Source organism: Crocodylus porosus, unplaced genomic scaffold, assembly GCF_001723895.1.
Source record: "Crocodylus porosus isolate Cpor-Errol unplaced genomic scaffold, CroPor_comp1, whole genome shotgun sequence".
In the NCBI taxonomy this organism is placed as follows: domain Eukaryota; kingdom Metazoa; phylum Chordata; order Crocodylia; family Crocodylidae; genus Crocodylus; species Crocodylus porosus.
This window is the reverse complement of record NW_017728918.1, coordinates 3,535,273-3,555,997: the sequence shown is the minus strand read 5'-3', so window position 1 is coordinate 3,555,997 and position 20,725 is coordinate 3,535,273. Positions and strand designations below refer to the sequence as shown.

At 42.4% G+C, this 20,725-nt stretch overlaps 1 protein-coding gene and 1 long non-coding RNA gene across 2 annotated transcripts in view; one reads left to right on the top strand and one right to left on the bottom strand.

Annotated features, from left to right (window-relative positions):
• Positions 1 to 20,035, top strand: part of MUT (methylmalonyl-CoA mutase) — a 31,535-nt gene extending 11,500 nt beyond the window's left edge. Inside the window, exons 6-13 of the mRNA XM_019537143.1 lie at positions 1,850 to 2,098; positions 3,493 to 3,604; positions 4,278 to 4,393; positions 10,117 to 10,232; positions 17,041 to 17,172; positions 18,583 to 18,730; positions 18,855 to 19,022; positions 19,656 to 20,035. Coding sequence (XP_019392688.1) covers positions 1,850 to 2,098; positions 3,493 to 3,604; positions 4,278 to 4,393; positions 10,117 to 10,232; positions 17,041 to 17,172; positions 18,583 to 18,730; positions 18,855 to 19,022; positions 19,656 to 19,784 — 1,170 coding nt within the window. The 3' untranslated portion in view covers positions 19,785 to 20,035. The remainder of the gene's footprint in view (positions 1 to 1,849; positions 2,099 to 3,492; positions 3,605 to 4,277; positions 4,394 to 10,116; positions 10,233 to 17,040; positions 17,173 to 18,582; positions 18,731 to 18,854; positions 19,023 to 19,655) is intronic.
• Positions 15,794 to 20,725, bottom strand: part of LOC109311489 — a 6,345-nt gene continuing 1,413 nt past the window's right edge. The window contains exons 2-3 of the long non-coding RNA XR_002101520.1: positions 20,313 to 20,315; positions 15,794 to 15,806 (exon numbers count right to left, since the gene is read on the bottom strand). This is a non-coding gene — a long non-coding RNA (uncharacterized LOC109311489). The remainder of the gene's footprint in view (positions 15,807 to 20,312; positions 20,316 to 20,725) is intronic.

Genomic DNA, 20,725 nt, shown 5'->3' with positions numbered 1-20,725 from the left:
CTCAGCGGTTGTGGCTGTGCCCACAGAATAGGAAACCTGGGGCATACCCCTTTGTCAGAGTGGAGGGGGTTCAAACCTATGTTTTTCAGTTCTCTTCTGCCAAGCAAATAGTTTGGTCTGGGTTGGACCTCCCTGCTGCTGAAGTTGTGCCACTTTGGGATGTGGGGGAGGAGGATTCATTGTCAAAGGGACAGTCACTTCACTTCTTTACAGTCACTTCACCTCCAAACAGTCACTTCACTTCTCTACTTCAAAATAAATGAATTACTTTCTTATCTCACAGGAAGGCCATGAGGCTCTGTGAACTACCTTTTAAATGAGGACTTTTTATGTCCACTAATAAAAGGTGCCCTATTAATACTAATAATCTGCAGTTATACTAGTGGTACTTTTTATAAATAAAGCTCCATGTAGACATCAGAGAGAGGTTTGTCACACAGATAATCAGATCTAATGAACACAGGATTGGGGTTACTGAATCCAGTTGCCTGCCTGCTATTGTGGGCACCTATGCTATAAGGCCCCTTCCAAGATGGTCAAGGTCCATCCTAAAAGCAACTGAAAGTTTTGCCTCCACTGTTCGTATTAGAAGGATGTTTCAAAACTTCACACCTCTGACTACAGACTTTTTCTTATCATGTCTAACCTAAATATAGTCAGTGCCAGCTTATACCAATTTGTTCTTGTGTAAACATTGTCCTTTAAATAGCTCTTTACTCTTCCTGAGGTCCCTCTTACCCCCCAGCCCTACACTGTATTGATAGTCAGTCATCCCTTCTCAACCTCATCTTGCTAGGCTAAACAAGCCTTCTCCTCTAGTCTCTTCTTATGCAATAGGCTCTCCATTCCCTTAATCATCCTAATAGCCCTTCTGTGTGCCTGTACCAGTATATAGTCATATTTCTTGGACATGTGCAACCTGAGCTGTATTCCAAATTGAGGTTTCACCAGGCCATATACAGTACCATTAATACTTTCCTTTATCTAATGAAAATGCTTCAGCTGACTTTTTCTAGGGTTGCATTTGTTTTTTGTGTCCACATGTGTGTGTTTTACATCTCTGACGTGTCAGTGGTCCATACATCCTGGACCGTTGCAACTGGCTTTTCTTCACTTGTCTCCAGCTTACGAGCTTCCAACTTATGGCAGGGAACAACACCAAAAATATTAAGTGCATGACCTAGTACTTTTCATTGTCAGACCTCACCCATTTCCATTATCTCAGTCCTCAAGGTCATGCACTTAAGTTTGCTTTTTTGCTGTAATTTGTGGGGGGGAGGTTGCTGTATAATATGCTGACACTCTTGTTTATTGATGATACCTGTTAACTTTAGCTAGACAACTTGCTCCTACTTTTTGTGTAGAGGTCTTTAATGAAAATATTAAATAGGGTGATCCCAAGACTTTTTCTTGAGGAATTTTACTTCCACCAGTAAGTTTCCTCTAGCCTGATGTGTCTGTTTTCAGCACTGTTGTTGCAGTTTGTTTAAGAACTTTGGAGTGGGGGTTGCGTGGTTATCTCAACTCACCTAAACTAGGGATAAGAGGGATTTTGTTTTTGTTGGAACATTTAAATATTTGATGCGTATGTACTTTGGTGGTTTGTTTATAGGTTCTTCATTGTAATCTCCATAAGATCATTATGAAAGACCTTTCACCTAGGTCACGTTCATATCATTTGTACCTTTACTTTTTTAAGTTAGTTGGCTTTTGTATAATGTAACTACGATACAATTTTTGTATTGACAACTGAACTCTATTTGCATTGTACTAGCATGCAGATGGAAGAAACTGTCTAACTTCCATTGCAGGTTCCTCGCACTTCAGAGCTTTTTGCTTTCTTCTTTAGGATCCCTACAACAATATTATCCGTACTACAATTGAGGCAATGGCAGCAGTCTTTGGAGGTACTCAGTCACTGCACACAAACTCATTTGATGAAGCATTGGGTCTGCCCACAATAAAAAGCGCTCGGATTGCTCGGAATACCCAGATCATAATACAAGAGGAGTCTGGCATTCCTAAAGTGGCTGATCCATGGGGAGGTTCATTTATGATGGAATGTCTCACCAATGAAGTCTATGAAGCTGCTTTACAGGTCAGTGTTATATGTGCATCTTGTGGGGCCACTAATTGTTTCAAGGACTGTCTTTTAAGTGTTTACTTGTTATGCTGGTAGATTGGAAGAGGGAACTGAATTTCTCCTAAACAGCATATTTGCATATTTATTTTCACATTTAAACAGCGTATTTTCTTTCACATTTAAGATCCCAACTTTTAACATTCTCAATTCAGCAATATACATGCTTAAAGGAAATGCAGGTGAGACACTTATAATGCATATGCTTACTTGTTGCAGCAGCTATTTAGTTGAGACTAATCACCCATAAGGACTAGGAGTATTTGACACTAGAGTATTGCACATCTACTTCCTGTAAATCTGTGGGCTTGGGTTTAGGATCTGTAAATATGTTACACGAGAGGTTTCAAATTAGTTTCCATCCACCTTCCACCCCAGCTTCTAGGCTGGATTGGAATTTGGTGATCCTCCGGGGCTGGATCCAGGGATGAACATATTAGGGAGTCCCAGGGATTAATGCAGCTATCACTCGCACCCTGCTGCTTAAACGCATCTCCAGTGGGGTTTCATAGCATAGATTTCAGCAGTGAGCCCTGTGCCCAAATTCCCAGCCCCTCCTGAAGTCTGACAGTTCAGATGATGGAGATGTATGAGCGGTATGTTTGACACCTGTCTTACACTATCGGTATGTAGTAGGCGGGAGGTTTTAGATGGAGAGTTAAGGCTGTGGGGAGACAAGCAACAGGCCACAGCTGGCAGCACAAAGAGAAGGGCCTGAAAATAACACTTGACCCATAAAAAATACTTCTTATTCTTGAATAGAACTTAGCCAGAGTTTAGATGCAAGTCTGATGACTTTTCTTTGTGAATCTTGCCTATTCACTCTCCCTTCTTGCTTCAGTTGTTAGATGTCACTTATCTTTTTTTAGAGTGCTTTCCTACAATATTTGTACGTGCGAGTAACATTGTGCCTGAGCACTGTCACTGATGTCAGTGGAACTACTTGCACAAACCAAAATTATTTAAATATTATTTAAATATTAAGATTATTGACTTGAACAATTACATTATTATTTAAATATGTAATTATTTGAAAGACTGGGGCTTAGGATCTAATTCAGCAGTTGTTTGTACGTGAATAGATTGCTCTGCGGAGCCCTATCAAAACTGGTGTAGCTTTGCAGAGGCATACAGATGTGTCCGCAGGGAGCCAAGAAATAGAATCACACCCTCGAATTGCAAACTCTTCATAGGAAAAGGACTGATAACTCCATACTGAATAAGTTTGTTAGTAATGATACACTGTTTAGCTTCCTTCCATTTACAGAAAAAGCTATGATACAATCGTAAAGTTAGTTTCATGAACCTTGTTGCAAATGGTCCTCTTAATTTGTTCTTCTTGTCTTCCTTAGTTAATTAACGAGATTGAAGAAATGGGTGGAATGGCCAGGGCTGTAGCTGAGGGAATTCCCAAACTTCGGATTGAGGAATGTGCCGCTCGCAGACAAGCCAGGATTGATTCTGGTAGGTTCATCAAGGGGATGATGCAGACAAGAGAAAATGAATAGAGCTTCAAAGTATGCTGTTTTCAAGTCCATTTAAGCAGTGTTTTAAATACATTTTGATTTTTAGATTTAGGAGTAAAGCAGCAAAGGAAAATGGGAAATTTTGGTTGAATATCAGTGAGAACTTCCTGAAGGAGGTCTGCCACTGCACAAAAGCTTTCTAGGAGAATTAGTAAAAGCAAGATTAGTTTTTAGGGCTTTGCCTAGTCTACACTGTGAAGCAATATCATGTGTTAACTGCTAATGAGTTCATAAATCATCATCGATGAAGTAAAAAAATAAGAGAAATATAGTTTATTCCAGATAGTATAGTAAGTAGCTATGATTCTGACTCTATACGCAAGTAAGAAATGCCATATATTTTACATCACTTTTCAGCATACAAATCAGAGTTCCTATACATAATCGTCTCTCCATGATAAAATATGGCAAAAATAAACGATTCCTTCCTTGAGAGAGAAATTTTAAAAATAAAAATAAATGTAGGATGATAAACAATATGGTATTACATTTAAGTTATCAAACAAGCACTTAGCTACATAGAATACCATGAGCTTTCAAAAAGTAGCTCTGCAGTTTGTGCATATATTGTTAATATATCATAAATTCTTGGTCTTTGTATTGGAAACCAGGATCTGAAGTAATTGTTGGAGTAAACAAGTACCAGTTAGAAAAAGAGGACTCAGTTGAAGTTCTGGCTATTGATAACACTTCAGTTCGCCAAAAGCAGATTGAGAAGCTTGAGAAGGTAGGTACTGCATTTTTGAAAATCTAAATTCTTGCACTGAGAGACAAGGAAAGCTCATCAAAAGTTTTGTTCTGTAGATCCAGTCCAATACCATTAGCAAGAAGAGGGGTTCTGCACAGTAACGTTAGTGGCACTGGATTAGACACCCTGGAAATAGAATATTGAAATCCAAACATGATTGTTGTCATTTTTCTTTGTAAAAATCACAGAAATCGTTCTGCTATGCATATTATAAAGAGAAAAGCATATACTGCATTTATAAAACTGTAAAACCTAAGATTTTCACACCTGAAATTAACATTTTCTCAATTGTAAAAATGATCCACCAATTTGACTTTCAAAAATATTGAAAGCAGTTATGGAAAACAAAGTCAATCTTCTACCTGAGGAAGTTGTTTGAATCATTCTTGTTCCTGTTTCCATGCTACTTCAGTGTTTTGGAAGCTCCAAGAAAGACTTAAAGCTCTTAAAAAGAGTGTGTCAGAATGTGATGCTCTTAACTTTTCTCAATACCAATTCAAGAAGCATAATTTCCTTAAATTTGGGTTATTATTGTTTACTTTTGAGATTTAGGATAACAAGGAAATTAAATTGAGCTGAAAATAAACTATGACTACTTCTCAGAAGAATGGAATGGTATTATGAGTTCTTTTTCCTTTCCCTCTGAAGGCTTGATTTTTAATTTCCCTTAAGTTTCAGAAAAATAAGTTTTGTCTCATCACAGTTCATACTGGCTATTTGTCAAGGTGACATGAAAAAGATCACAGTTTAGCACAATTCGTATTCTCTGCAGAGAAGATTCAACTCTGGGGTGGTGTTGTTGGCCACTTCGGAAGTGCACGCATACTGTAGTTGTTAGAAAGTCTTATAAATAAATTGTCTGTTCTGTGTATGCTTAGATATACTGTTAAGGGAGGATTAGGAACAAAATTTTACCTATGTTAAAAAAAAGAAAAATAGGTACCTCCTTCAAAAACTTACTGAGATATACCACCTAACACTGCGGCTCTAGTACTGATTGAGCCATAAAAGTGCTAGCTGAATACAAAAAATAACAAAGATTTAAGGAACGAAGCCAAAGATGAAGGAAGGAGCAGCACAACTATATTTTTGGGTAATAATTCCATCTGTCATTTGGTACATTCGTTTTTCTCGTTGGTACATCACCAGGCTTGTGTTGCTTTGTCTAAAAAAAAAAAAAGCATTCCCTTGAATCTGGTAAATCTTAAAATGTCCCTGATTTGCTGAGGAACTGAGCAGGCACATTCTGGCTGATGCTTAGGTATCTGTGCATCTAGGACAATTTCTGTCAAACAATTAAATTAAAAGAATGGACCTCTTATAGCTTTAAAGAGTATAAGTGAGAGTATAAAAGACAGAAAGAAGTACTTTAAAACTATAACCTGTAATAAGGTTTCTGCTGAAGGCTAATGTGCCTAAAATGCTGTATTCAGAAGATTATTTTATTCCCATGTAATTTCTAATTTTTAATGAAACAGTGAATTTTCAGTTTCTTCAGTATTTGGCCACAATAGTTTATATGAGCTGTAATTATTTAAAGTCTCTGCATTGTAGAATTATTTAAAAAAATAACTGTGCTCTGCTAACTTAGATTTAGTGTAAAAAAATTAGCCAGTGTCAGTTTACTTATTTTAACATTGCAGTTGTACATATCAAGTTTATGTATTTGTCCTTGCATCATAATACATAGTTTTGCTTCTTGTAATACATAATAGCCTTTCTGGACATTCATTAAGCATAGAATTAATGTTCCTATTTAAGTCTGTTCAGTGTATCTTGTGCATTTATTGAAACAACCTTTTTTTGGCATTTTAGTAGATTCTGGTTCCTACATTGTTAGGGCTACATAGTTTTTAGCCCTAACACTAGGGTGGCCACTGATGCTGACCCAAGCTACAGGTCATCCTTTGGGTCATCCCCCTTGGCCAGTTGGCAGTGGCCAATGGATCCATTGGCCAATCAGCAGCAAGTGGCAGGGTCACCACGAAAAGACTGGTATTTGTCCATGAACCCCACTCTGATGAACACATGGCACCCTGTGAAACAAGGGAGAGCAAATGCTAGGATCACCAGCAAGTCCATAAGCCTTTGCAGTTCTGCCAGCAGGGAGCTCACCTGGCTCCCCCTGCATCATGGTTTCGGGTACCCCATGGCTCCGCCGTTCTCTCCAAACCATCCAGCCATGAAAAAACATGGCATAGCAGGTGTGAGGCATGAGCACCCCCTCCTCGCGCTGGGATCCGGTCTCATTCCATTCCAGTTCCATGCTTGAGAGCCAGGAGTGCACACTATGCAGGGACCTTATCCTCCCTTCCCCCCATCAGCATTTAGCACAGATACTGGGCACCCAGGACTCTACCTTAGCCACATTCTGGTCAGGGCTGGGCTGAGCAGAGTTGGTGGGTGTTGGATGCCTGTGGCAGCGCAGCCAGCTGCCCAGTGGTGACCTTCCCTTCCTTATCCAGGGGACAGACAGGTTTGCCTATCCCAAAGGAGAAATAATGGCTTGGTGAGCTGACTCTGGAGCCCAGAGGCCCCTCTGCTCCCCCTCCCCGCACAGCAGGACATCCCAGGGGCTCACTGGGCTGCTCTGTGGATGTGAAGACAGTGACAAGAGCCTCCTGCCAGTACAGCAGATACAGATCTGTATCCAGCAGATAGAGTTCCATCTTCCTGCTCAAAGCCATTACCTTATGCTGAGGCAGTGCACTCGAGCATGCAACAGAGTCTTAGCTCTTGTTGTGCCTGCACATGCACTGCAGCCACGGCTCCTCATGCAGGTAGAGAGCAACCAGCCCCTGGGATCCTCCACCTCCCTTCCTCCCTGACTGGCTCGGAGCCCTGCTCCTCCTGGCTGTGCACTGCCATACGTCTAGGCAGAGCCAATAGAATTGTGAAGACAAATGATGGACGTGCATTTCCACCAATGAACTGAAAAACAGGATTTTTTGCAGTTTGTTTCTCATTCAGGAACGGACAGGGAGTTAAAAACAGGACGGTTTAGTATGAAACAGAACCAGTGGCCACCTTAACACATATTTTAGTTTTCTGTCATATTTTTTGGAGATAATGTAAGTGAGCGTAGCACATGCTTTCTTATCTTGAAAATTGGACTAATGTAGACTTAAGGTCCAGGCAGACAAGGTTCTTTGGGTAGGTGTGATATCTTTTATTAGACCAGCTAAATAGTTGGAAACATTGTTCTTTGCAAGCTTCCAGGCACAAACACCCTTCTTCGGGCATAGGGAGAGTCTGCTGGTGTTTTGTATACTCTCCTGGGTGGAATAGAAGCCAAAATGTGAAATGTAGATCTTTAAAAATGCAAATGTGTGGCAGTGAGGATCAGAGGGAATGGGAGACAATATGTGTGAGACAGATAGGCGGGGGAGAAAGGGGAGAATGTAGAATTGATGATAGAATGTAGCTGGCATACAGGTTGCTTGGGTTATCAGATGTTAGGCAGGTATAATGTGCCATAAATCCAATGTCTATATTTAGTCTGATTTTTTGTATCCAGTACATGTTTTAAGTGAAAGTCATAGGCTCATCTACGAAAGTTATTTTGTAAATTCCCTTTGAGGTTTAGAACTGAGCGATTGGAGAGAGAGTAGTTGTCCTGTGAGAAGCGTGCACCCACAGGTAACTGGATATTTTTTGATTGATTTTTGGTGTGCAAGGATTTTCCATATTGGTTCCAGGGAAGAATGGTATGTCATACTAACGGTGTGCAATTTGTGGGAATTGTAAAACCTGCAAACACATCTCCACCACTACCACAATAGCTACATCCCACAACACAACCATCACCATTCCTGGATCTCACACCTGCACGTCCAGAAATGTAATATGTCTCATCCAATGAACCTCAAGAGGTATTTAAAAAACACCTTTCATAGATAAGCCTATGAACTTCACTTCATAAATCTACTGGGTACAAAAAATCATGGACTCAATATAGATATTGGTTTTATGGCACATTATAACCTGCCTGCCATCTGATAACCCAGGTAACCTGTCTGTATTTTACCAGCTACATTCTATCACCAGTTCAGCATTCCCCCCTTTCCCCACCCCACCTACCTGTCTCACACCTGTTGTCTTCCATTCCCTCTGTTCCTCACTGCCACACATTTGCATTTTCACAGACCTGTATTTTGCATTTTGGCTTCTATTCCTTCCAGGAGAGCACACACAATACCAGCAGACTCTCTGCATGCCCAAAGAAGGTTGTTCATGCCCAAAAGCTTACAAAGAACAATTTTTCCAACTATTTAGTTGGTCTAATAGAAGATACCGCATTTACCCAAAGAAACTTGTCTGCCAATGGCCTTAGACCAACATGGCTACAGCCAACAACCCTGACGTAAGAACCAGTGTTTTATGAAAGCTGGGTCCAGAAACGCATGATATTGTTGTCATATAATGTGTGTGATGCTCTTGTAACATACTTTAATAACTTGGTAGATATTAGATATTTTAAAAGTATATTGTTGATAGGGCTGTGCGAAAAGGCACCATTCCGTTTTGACTTGCATTTCAGCATTTTGATGGAACAGCATTTCATTTCAAATTTTATTTTGATTTGAAACCTCTGTTTCGTTTCATTTCATCGAAACAGTGTTGACACTGTTTCGAATTTCACCCATAAGCTGTAATGGGTAAGCACGAAACAGCCTCTCTCATCAGCAGGCAGATCAGGGGCCCGCAACCCCAGGAGGGCTATGGGGGCTGTGCCAGTCCTCCCGGGGTTGCAGGTCCCCGATCTGAGTGCCAGATGAGGGATGGAAGCTGGGTGCTGCTGCCTGGGACTGGTGCCAGCATGCTGCCAATCCCAGGCAACAGCACCCAGCTTCTCTCATCTGGTAGGCAGTTTGGGAGCCACAACCCCAGGAGGGCTGCAGTGGCTGTGCGATCGGGCCTAGTTTCCTTCCCCAGCCCGATTAAGCTGGGGAAGCGAACTGAGCCTGATCACTCAGTTCCCTTCCCCAGCACTACGATCCATCAGGTTGGGGAAGGGAACTTGGCCCAGCTGAGCTGAGTTCCCCTCCTCAGCCCATTCCTAGCACTGGGGGGGAGGAACTCAGCTCAGCTGGGCTGAGTTCCCTTCCCCATTTGGATTGTAGTGCTGGGGAGGAGAACTCAGCCGGGCTGCTTCGAAACTCAAAACATTTTGAAATGTTTCGACTGTCCTCATTTTGTTTCCAGGCTGTTTCAAAGCCCTTCATTTCATTTTGATTTCGTTGTTTCAAGCTTGAAATGAGTTGAAACAGCATCAAAATGAAACAGCCAGCAAAATTTCACAGAGCCCTAATTAATGATGCTTAATACTGTGGTGAGAGAGAAAGAGAGTTTATATTGTTTTCTTCACTTGCTTTCCTGCATTGTTATAGTAATTATCTGCAGCAACTAGAGTTAGAAATTATTGCTTTATGCCACTTTGTGAATCCCAGCTTTCAAACAAAACCATTTGAAGCCTCACTTTTTCTGTTTAGCAGTGTAAATTAAACTGATTGGGGAAAGCTGTCACAAAAATACCAGGTTGGTTTACTTGTGTGAATACTTTCAGAACCAGGGTCTTATGCCAGCTCCTTCAAAATACTGATAATGATACAGGCAAGAGAACCTTAGCAGGAATGCATTGGAACTGTGGAATACTATTTATTTGTATGCTTTAACCAAAGATTTTCTTTTCTGCATTTAAGGTGAAAGCTTGCAGAGATAAAGCAGTTGCTGAACAATGTCTTAGAGCTTTAACCGATGGTGCTAAAACAGGTCAAGGCAACCTCTTGGAGCTTGCAGTAGCAGCAGCACGTGCAAGGTATGGAAAAGAAAAAGCTTCCTTTCTTCTTTCAAAGTTCCAATAGTTCTGGGCAATGTTGGCTATCAAACTGAATATGTATACGCTGAGATTTTTGAAGAGGAACCAGGATAATCTTTGTTAAATATACTATATACTATCCTTGATAAAATGATATGCAGGATAGTTCTTCAGTCCTCCAAAATGTTTCGGAGGTGTAGGTAAACTTTGCCAAACCACAGTCAAACTTGTTTTTCTTTTCTTTTTCTTTTTCTTTTTTTTAATCAGGCATCAATACTTCTTAGAATTTTTAAAGCTATGTTTAATTTCTTTTTAAAGCACGTTGCTAGGAACAAACCTAATCTAAAACAGTTCTGTTCCCACACTTTCTATTTACAGGTCACTTAAACAGTTTAGAACACACAGGTTTTTTCTGAGGTACTGCCCTGCAGTGTCATAGGTGAGAGAGCTTGCAAAAAATACCTGAGATGGAAAAAAGAGATAGAAAAATCTTTATTGCACTTTGCTATTTTACCCTTTGCACCACCAGCTGGCATGAAGCATTTTTATCTGATGTAAAAACTCGTCTCTGTTTTAAAGACAATAAGTGCTTCTAAACAGGATGTACAGCACCTTCTGTAGCTTTGGGACGTTAATCCCATTCATCTAACAGTGATTTTGTTGCCTTTTCTGACAGTGTTTTGGGCTTTGGAATGCCACTTCCCACTGCATTATACCAGGGGTGTCCAACCTTTTTGAATGTGGGGCCGGATCATGAACTTTTTATCACGCAGTGGGCTGGCAAGAGTGGGCACTTGCACGGCCTGTCCAGTCCAGCCGTGGTCTGGGGATGCAGGGGTCAAGGGGCACTGCCTGACTGTGCCATGTCCTCCCTGCCATCTGGGCTGCCTTGAGGATGCTCCCACACCTGCACACCTGGGCTAAACAGCCAGGAGGACATGCAGGGACCCTACAGGGGAGTGCGGGATGTGCAGGGACACTCCCCTGCTCCTTCTCTCCCGGGGCAGCCCGAACCTGACTGGCAGGGCTCCCACCTTCCCCAGGGCCCACGACTCACCACCCCCAGCATGATGTCTGCAGGCGTGGGGGGATGCGGGGAGGCAGGAGTGGTGCCATCTTCCTGCCCTGACAGCCACAGCAGCAGAGGCAGCAGCATCTCCCTCAGGCCCAGCTACAGCATCCCTCTGAGCCAGCATCTGCACCCTCTGCACCTGCCTGCCCTCTCTCACTGTGACCTGCTTCAGCCTGTGCAGCCTGCGGGGACAGGCGCAGGGCAGGGGCGGTATGCAAATGAGGAAGGGAGGGCGGGGCTAGGAAGGTACACCCTCAGTGTAAATGAGCTAGAAATAAGGCACCCCAAATCATCCTTATCCAAGTCCTGGAGAGGCCATGCCACCCTGTCTTTATTCTGATTTGATTCTTTTCCATTTAATTCATCCTCAGCAAACACATGTGCAACAAATCTTTCTCCAGAATATGATTTGTCATGGCTCTTTCCAAAGCATGTCAGCACCACTCTTGAGTTGCAGAGATCATTAGAGTGAAATGTTGGACTTAACAAGTTAACCTTTTTACTACAGTATTTCTGCAGTTAGCTCCTAGTATCTATCTCTGTTATGAGATCACTATCACTATTGTGGCAGTGCACAGGAGCACTCACAAAACTAGTACCTCCCTGCCTCAGGCACAGGACAGATCAGAAACCCACCAGTCCTTTTCCTGCCTCCACTCCAAACAGCTTACAATTTACATATAAGGTGAGATAACAGATGGATACAGACGGAGCAGCAAATGAAAAGAGTGATACAGGATTGGCCAATATAAGGTAGTAGTTAAAGCTTGCCAGTAGTCAAGTTGTTCACTGACTTCCTGCAGAGCTTTAGGAGAAATCTGAAGGAGGATAGTGAAGTAGCTTTGTGAGTCATGTCAGGAATATGCTCCCTATGTGTGAGAGGCAACAGGGGGAAGACACAGAGGTGCTTTAGAAATTTAACGCATAGGTGATCTCCCAGCTTTATCCCCCTTACTTACCAAAACATGGCACACGGGGACATCTAGTGGCTGAACAAAGTACCACGAATAAACATTACTAGAGAGCTTTACTTTAGCTCAGGGGTGTCGAATTCACCGGGTCCCACACTTCCAGGGGGGCAGGGGGAGTGATGATGATGAAGGAACCAGTTGCAATTCATAGCTGTAAAGGGCAAATTGAAGGCATGAGGCCAACTCCAAAGTCTTTCAAAAAATGTCAGACTACTTCTCATAGAATCACACCCTGCTCAGAGTTACCAATGAGGATCTGTAGTCTCCGAGTCTTTAATAAAGTTTGCTGGAACACAGAGAAGGAGAGCACCCAGCAGCAGGGAAAGCAGCAGTCCTGGGCAGGAGGGCAGGAGAGATGTCATGCCATAATGTCACTAGGAACAGATAATTTCTAATGTTTAAAATCCCATCAAAAAGAAAGCTTCCCTATGAATATGTCACCAGAATCCAAATACAATTTATGAAGTCAAAGAAGCTAAAAAACTGGGATGAAAATGATTTCTTCCATTGCCCTCCATTGGGCATAACATTTTTATATTTTATCAGTGTGCAGTTACACAGCTGTAAGCCAGGGGTGGACAAAATATGGCGTGCGGGCTGGATCCGTCCCATGAAGGGATATTGTCAGGCTCGTAGCAGGTCCCTTGGTCCCGCCTAGCACAGGGGGCAGCCTTGACCTTGGTGTATGCATCCAGTCCTATTGCCCCAGGGCTTGCAGCTGGACTCCATTTCCTAGCAGCCCCAGTGGCAGTGGCTCCTTCCAGCTGCTGCAGTCACTGGACCTGGTCCCACTGCCTGGGCACCCTGGCCCGTCCATTCTGCACCCACCACCAGGGCTGGGACCCATATAGATAAGGTGCTTGGCCAGGTGACTGCAATGGGGCCGCAGGCAGGCATAGAGCAGCATCCCGGAGCAAGATGGGTGGGTGGGGCTGAGGAGAGCCTGGGATCTTTGGGCAGTGACAGCATAGGGCCAGGCCCACCCATCCCATTCCCAAATGCTGTTCCCTGCTCACCCACGGCTCCATCCCACATAGGGAGTTTTGGTGAGCAGTTGCACCATAGAAGGATGGGTGCTGACCCATCCTGTATAAGCTCAGCAAAAGTCTCTACATGGCCCATGGGTCCAAATAATTGTCCACTCCTGCTGTAAACAAGCATGCTGCTGTTTCTGTTTGACCGTTATGAACACAGGGTGTGGGAATCCCATGGAAATGAAGGGGATGATTTAAATAGCAATGACAGCCACTGAAAAACTTTATATCTGGATTTTCAGCTTTTGGATGTGCTTTAAATGTATGCTTTAAATGAGCATATTGATCACTGACCATATCACTCGCATTCAGATTACATTTGGCCAGTTATGGGATGATTTGGGTTTTACGCAAATTTAAAAGCTATAGGAAAACAAGAAAATAAAAGAAGTATTAATATGAGATTAGATTTCTCAAAGCTAAATGGATTTTGGTTGCAAAGTGATAAGGAAATGGAGTTTGTTAATCCTAGGAGTAGGTCAATAGAAGGACTAATGTTCTGGCCTCCTGAGGCAAAGAAGAACTGTCCATTCCAAGGGTGAGTTGAGTAGTGTGGGAAAAAGATAGCAAGGATAGCTGGGGATTTGCAGAAAGTAAAGAGATTTACATGAGACTTATTAGAGGATTCCAGCTAATACACCAGAAAGTCATCTTCAGGATATACTGGATGCCTGACAGCTTGCATAGGTCTGCAGTTAGAGATAGTAATAACTCTTGGACATGTAGTAGTAGAAGTTAAACTGAACATAATTTCTTTGGCTGGTTAACACAAGAGCATAACTGCCTTATACTGGGTCAGACCCTAGGGTCATCTTGCCCAGTATCCTGTGTCGCACAGTGGCAGAGAGTAGATGCTGAAAGGGAGAGTGAATTGGGTATGACCAGGGTTTTTTCCACTGCTTCTCTCACTTGCAGCCTTCAGCATTCAAAGTCTAGGAAGTTCTGATTTGAAGGTTGTATCCCTGATTCCCATGGTAAAAGCATAAGAGCAAGAAGATGTAACATGCCCAAACGTGACTTCAAACAGTGATATCCTAAGTCCTCAAAGAAGCTTGTATTAGAGGATTTGAGATTTAGCCTTCAAAACCAATTTTGGCTTCAAGCATTCCTTGTAGCTACATGTAATATAGTAGAACAAATGTATTTTCCAAATGATTTAATAAGATTAAGTGTGTCAAATGTTATGCATGCATTGGTGAATTGGCCAATGTAGGTACAGTTGAAAGAAAAATATACTTGGATGGGGCACGGTCATTATTTTTGCTTCTCTGTAATTAATGTCTCTTGAATATAAGTTTTGTGTCAGTTGCTTTGCAGCAACTTAGATGCATTTCTTTGTGAAAGTGGTATTTGCTTGCAAATTACCCAAGTTTTGCATATCTTTATTTTATGGATACTAATAAAAGCTCCTAAGCTAGGCACTGTGTTGTCAGTAATCACTTGGAGCCAACTGGTCTGACAGAGGCCTGCTTCATTTAGTAGCCAATCAACTGAGAATTCAGGATTACATAGCAAAACCTGTGCTTGCAGTGAAGTGTAAAATAAACTAATATACTTGTCACTTGAAATTTTGCTTTTTGAATAATATGGTTGCTAGTTGGTTCAGTAGCCCTCCAAGCATCATTACCTAGAACCATTTTTTGATCCATTTCTTAACCAGAGCAAGGGGCACCAATGAGGCAGAGCTAATAAATTAACTGTTTAACATTTTTCCAAGGAGTAGCTTTTCTTGTTTTTAATGGCCTATTTATTTCCTTCAAGTTTAGGTTGCTGGTTTGTTCCATTGTATTTTGCCCAGTATTGTCCAGATTCTATACTTTAGATTTAGAGAGAGAGAGAAGCCTTTTTTCACAGAATGGTGGAATCCACTAAGATTAGTTGTAAGCCCATCTGGGAATGACTGTCATATGTTACATTCATACAGTACAGTAACCACAATGAGACCCAGCCACACTTGCAGCTTTCAGATGGGGCTTCAACCTAAATATTTCTTATTAGCAGGGATCCTGGTGTTTGCTGATTTAAAAAAAAAATCCCCAATTTTTGGATTAAAAAAGTAACCCAAAATCCACATTTTTCTGTGATTTAAAATGAGATGCCATTGGCATATAGATACATATATAGTAGTGTTTCATTTTTTTAAATCTGAAAATTGGGGATTGTTTTTTAAATCGGAGAAAACCAGGATCCTTGCGTATTAGTAACAAATACATGGATGAACGGACACTAGCTCTCCCTAAGTTGTCCTATTATGAAGCAAAACATTCTGGAGTGAGAAACTGGGAGATAAGAAAAAACAGCAGGAAAAGTAGAATGGAAGAAAATGAAAAATGGCTAATAGAATAAAATAAAGTATCCAACAGAGTTGTATCTCTGAGCAGATCTGTCAGGCAAAGCAGTGGGCTGCTGTCACAGACTGGATGGAAGCCCTAGTGCTGGACACGGACCAGGTTTTTGTGTTTCAGCCTCACATGGAGCCTGTACGCTCTTTTGCTTCCTTTCATTGGAGTAGGCTAGAGCTCCATATCTTTCTTTGCATCCTCTGGCATGCTTCCTTTGTGTTACCCCTTTATGGATACTGGACTGTGGAGCTGAATCCCAAAAACAGTGCCAATTTTCCCCCACTACCCACAAGCATGCCTTTTCCAGACCTCCCAACTGGTTGGCACCTTAGGTTTATAGTCCACCTGTTCCAGGACTTGTGATATAGTGGAAGGGCATCGACTTTGTAATGAGTCCAAAACCCACCACACTTTATGAGAGAGAGCACAAGAAATGTATAGCTGCAGATAAAGCAGTGAAATAACTGGATACATTTCTCTGCTTCACCACTGTTGGGTGTTTTTTTGGCCTGTATCAGAGCGCATGCTTCTTCCTCTGCATTATTAGGTCTCTTGTCACTCAGGTAGCCAGCACTCTACTTCTAGTCTTTTCTCCTATTGCCTGGGAATTCAAACTTAAACAATTGTTTTGAAGGGCAGTAGCCATCTCTTTCTGCAAGAGTGCTTTATGTAAATGGTCAGTCATCAAATTGAATACTGTTCCAGGTGCAAAGGGAAGAGCAGGGAACCCAAAAGAGTCACACAATCAAAATAGAATTTGAATCCTATTCTATATAGATGCTCTATGGAGGTGTTAAAGTGAACTTAACACCATGGGCATTTGTACACATGCTTGCGCTGCAGCGTTGGGCACCTTTAAAAGTGCCCAGTGCAGTGGCACATATATTTATATAAATGGCGAAATGCGCGTCAACGCTGAGAAAATGGCAGTGGCACACTTTTAAACTAAAACACATCAGAGGTGTTTTAGTTCAAAAGTGCACCAACGCCATTTTCTGTGCGTTGATGCACATTTTGGCATTTATACAAATGTGTGTCATTCAGAGCTGGCATGTCAGCTTGGATGCAGAGCTGACTTGATAGATCTCCGGCACATCGGAGCAGAAAAAGGTGTGTGTATAAATGCCCATGTTCTCCGAGCACTCTCCAGTAGTGCTTTACAGAGAAAGCACTGCCTTATTTCTGGTGAATGTTTATGTATCATCTTCCCCTCACATTGAGAAAAGTATGAGGTGGAGTGTATTGTTATGGTGCAAATTTTCTTTGTTTTTCTATGTTTGTATTATTGCTTATATGTGTATTCCTATGCATAAATTAGAGTAGCAGTTTGGATTGTTGCCAGTGACTTCTGTATCTTATTTTCATTGCATTATCCTCACCCTATTGCAGATGCACTGTTGGAGAAATAACAAATGCAATGAAGGAGGTGTTTGGGGAGCATAAAGCCAATGACAGAATGGTGAGCGGAGCCTACCGCCAGGAATTTGGGGAGAGTGATGAAATTCTTCATGCCATTAATAGGTAAGAGTTTAACGTTAGACCAGGAGTTGGCGACTCTCAGCACATGGCATGTGAGGCCATTTTGCGCAGCATGCTACAGCCAGCCTGAGCTCTGAGCAGCTGCTACAGACTGTAGAGCCCAGGCTGCTCACAAGAGGCAGCCAGGAGGCTGCAAAAACGTGCACCCAGCTCCAAAGCCCTGGCCAGGCTCTGTGGGGGTGGCAGTTGTACATGTGCTTTTGGGCTTACAGCCAGGAAAGGAGCCTGGGGCTGGGACAGCACAACCACAGCCCCTTCCCTACTGTCCACAGGCATGTGTGCAGCTGCCACAGCCACATAGCAAGTGCCAGGGCTCCAGACCTTGGTGAAGCTGTTTGCAGCCTCCTGGCTTCCTGCTGCAGCTAGCCAAGGCTCTGGGCAGCTGCTGTAAGTGGCAGACAGGCTGCCAACAGCTGCATCAGGGTCCAGAGCTCTGGCACCAGCTCCATGGTAATGGTGAGTGCACGTGCAATCATGGTACTTGGCAGGGGAGGGCCTGGAGCAACACAACCCCACCCTCTCCCCCTTCGTCCACCCAGAGGCGCACATGCAGCCACCCCCAGCAACAAGGATTGGGCCCCTTGCGGCTCCCCTGCTGTCTGCCTCTGACACGCCAAGTCGAGGCTTTGGTCAAAGTTGGGGTGTTTTGGGCACTCCAGGCAAAAAACGTTGCCAACCAGTGTGTCATACAATCAGTACATATTGTGAGCCCTCTGTAATGGGTGACTCTTAAGAATGTTTGCAGACTTACAGACTAAACAAAAAGGGTTTTTGTAGGTTGTGCAACTTTCTTTATTCTCAGTGTTCATAATATTATAGGGATATACTGCATTTTCTCACAGGCTGCACACCCCAGCATATAAAGTGCACCTTGTTTTTGAAAGGCAGAATGAAGAACAAAAGATTTTTCCAGTGTTAAGGCTGCAAAGAGCAGGGATAGATGCTAATCTTCTGCTGACTTACCTTCACTTTCCTGCTAAATGAAAGCTGAATCCCTAGCTCAGGGGTGGGCAAAATACAGCTGACAGGCTGGATCCAGCCTATCAGCTAACTAGGACCAAGCCCCATCTGCTTTTTCCCCCAGGGCAATGTGCGCTGTGTTCCCACCCTCCTCCACCCCAGCCCTGGCCCTGGCCCTAACTAACTCATACAGCTTCCAGGTGGAGCTGCTGCTGCCACTGCTGCAGCCACCAGGGAACCCACCATTGATCATGCAAAGTAAAATATTGAAATGGCATACATGCTGCACATACCAACCAACATTGATCTTTTAATGTAATTTGAAATCGTTCTATAATAGCAGCAAGTACCCTGTTGTCTTGTAAGTATGCTTTTAATTAACGGTGGTGAAATAGAAGAGTTAAATGTCCTTTCCTTTTTTTTTTTAATCAGAGTTGACAAGTTTATGAATCGTGAAGGACGCAGACCTCGTATCCTTGTTGCTAAAATGGGTCAGGATGGCCATGATAGAGGAGCCAAAGTTATTGCTACAGGATTTGCAGACATTGGCTTTGATGTAGACATAGGTCCACTCTTCCAGGTATTATTTAGGTGACAACGTCCTTTAAATGTATTTTGAATGCAACCATTTTCCTTTTAAATACTTGTTCCTTATTCACTATAGTGCTGATTTCAGTTTGCCACTTCATCTTGTTTCTCTTTAGACACCCCGGGAAGTGGCCCAGCAGGCTGTAGATGCTGATGTGCACTGCGTAGGTGTGAGCACATTAGCAGCGGGTCATAAAACTCTTGTTCCTGAACTCCTCAAAGAGCTAAAGACTCTTGACCGTCCAGACATTCTGGTCATTTGTGGAGGCGTCATCCCCCCTCAGGTACTGCTTTGACGTCTATTTTTGGTAGCTATTTTTTATGCAATCTTAATGTAATACAGTGTTACAGTGCTGCTGGCTTTTCTGCACAATTGCCAGGGTCCATTTCAATTTGTGTTGCAAGCCTGGGTTTTTTACCTGTTGTTACCTATTATTTCCCTTCCCCAACCTCTTTGTACTCTTAGATCTTGAGCGATCTGTCATTCTTGATTATTGGACACTGATATGGCTATGTTATAATACTTTGGCATGACTGTGCTTTGGAAGCCTTGAATCTAAAACTGAACTGCTTCCACTTAAATACAGCCAAGTTTGTATGAAATGTAGCTACTGTTTTTAACACTACTCAGAAACGCACGTTAGGGAGGGAAATGAAGGAATAAATAGCCACATCCCTAGTTCATTTGAAATGTTGGGAGATTCTAGCATTAAACTGATGTAACCTTTTTATGTACATATTTTTTAGACTGTATTCTGTTTGGCTTCTCTTTGCCATGCCTAGGGAATGCTGCTTGTTTCTGGGGGTAGATGCAACTCCTCCTCCAGTCTTACTGTTCTGCAGATATACCCTAGATACTGTAAGGGTGTGCCTTACGTTTCACTGTTCACTATTTATTTACATTTTTCTCTAACCAGGATTATGACTTCCTCTATGAATCTGGCGTGTCCAGCGTGTTTGGTCCTGGGACTCGAATTCCAAAGGCAGCGGTCCAGGTGCTTGATGATATTGAGAAGTGCCTGAATAAGAGACAGCAATCTATGTAACAGTGAAATTTCCCACGGTGCTCTCAGCCTTATAACGACTATTTATAGAATGTGATCATCAGCTAAGAGAAGCCAGCTACATAAATTTGGTTGTAATATCCAGTGTCGCATGCTTTCTAAGAAAGTTGTAAATTCTTGGTTATTTATGCAAGGATGATTTCTATACATAGGCACATGAAAATATATGTCTAAATGGAGTTCAGTAAAAGTCCTTCAAGAATTTTGAAAAAAATAAATTCCATTCTAACATTTTTGGCTAGTAGTGGTTGATTGTTTCAGCGGTCTGGTTTCCAAGTGGAGAGTACCTTCTTTCAAATTTGAAGACTTTTGTATTTGACGGACACTTCAGGCAAAACCACCAGCACTCAGCACAAAGGTCTAGAATAGCAAAATTGGTAGTTACTGCTTACCCAGTAAAATCTAAAGAACAAATCTCTATTTAATTTGACTTGGTTTGGAAAGACACAGAAATAGAGACGGTGACATGTAGCCCCCGTTGGACATTGTCATAAATGATAAGTGCTGCACTGCCTCCTTGCCCCTCCAGGACCACAGGAAGACCTAAATGCAACACAGGAAGTGCAATATTGCTGCATCGGGGGGACTAGACTGTTGGAGAAGGGGCTGCACAGCTCTGTGCCAGTCTGCATCTCTCTCTATGCAAGAGAGCTTTTCTGCCTCCTCTCCAATCACATATGATGCCATCCTCAGGGTCTAGGTTGTAGCCGTGTTGGTCTAAGGACATAGGCAGACAAGGTTATTCGGGTAAATCTAATATCTTTTATTAGAGCAACTCAAATAGTTGGAAAAATTCTTTGCAAGCTTTCGGGTATAAATACCCTTCGTCAGGCTGAGGAAGCATCTGCAGTTGGTCTGTGCTCTTTCTAAATGTAATAAAAATCCTCAGTGGCTCACATTTTCTCCCTTCTTTGCCTTTTTTC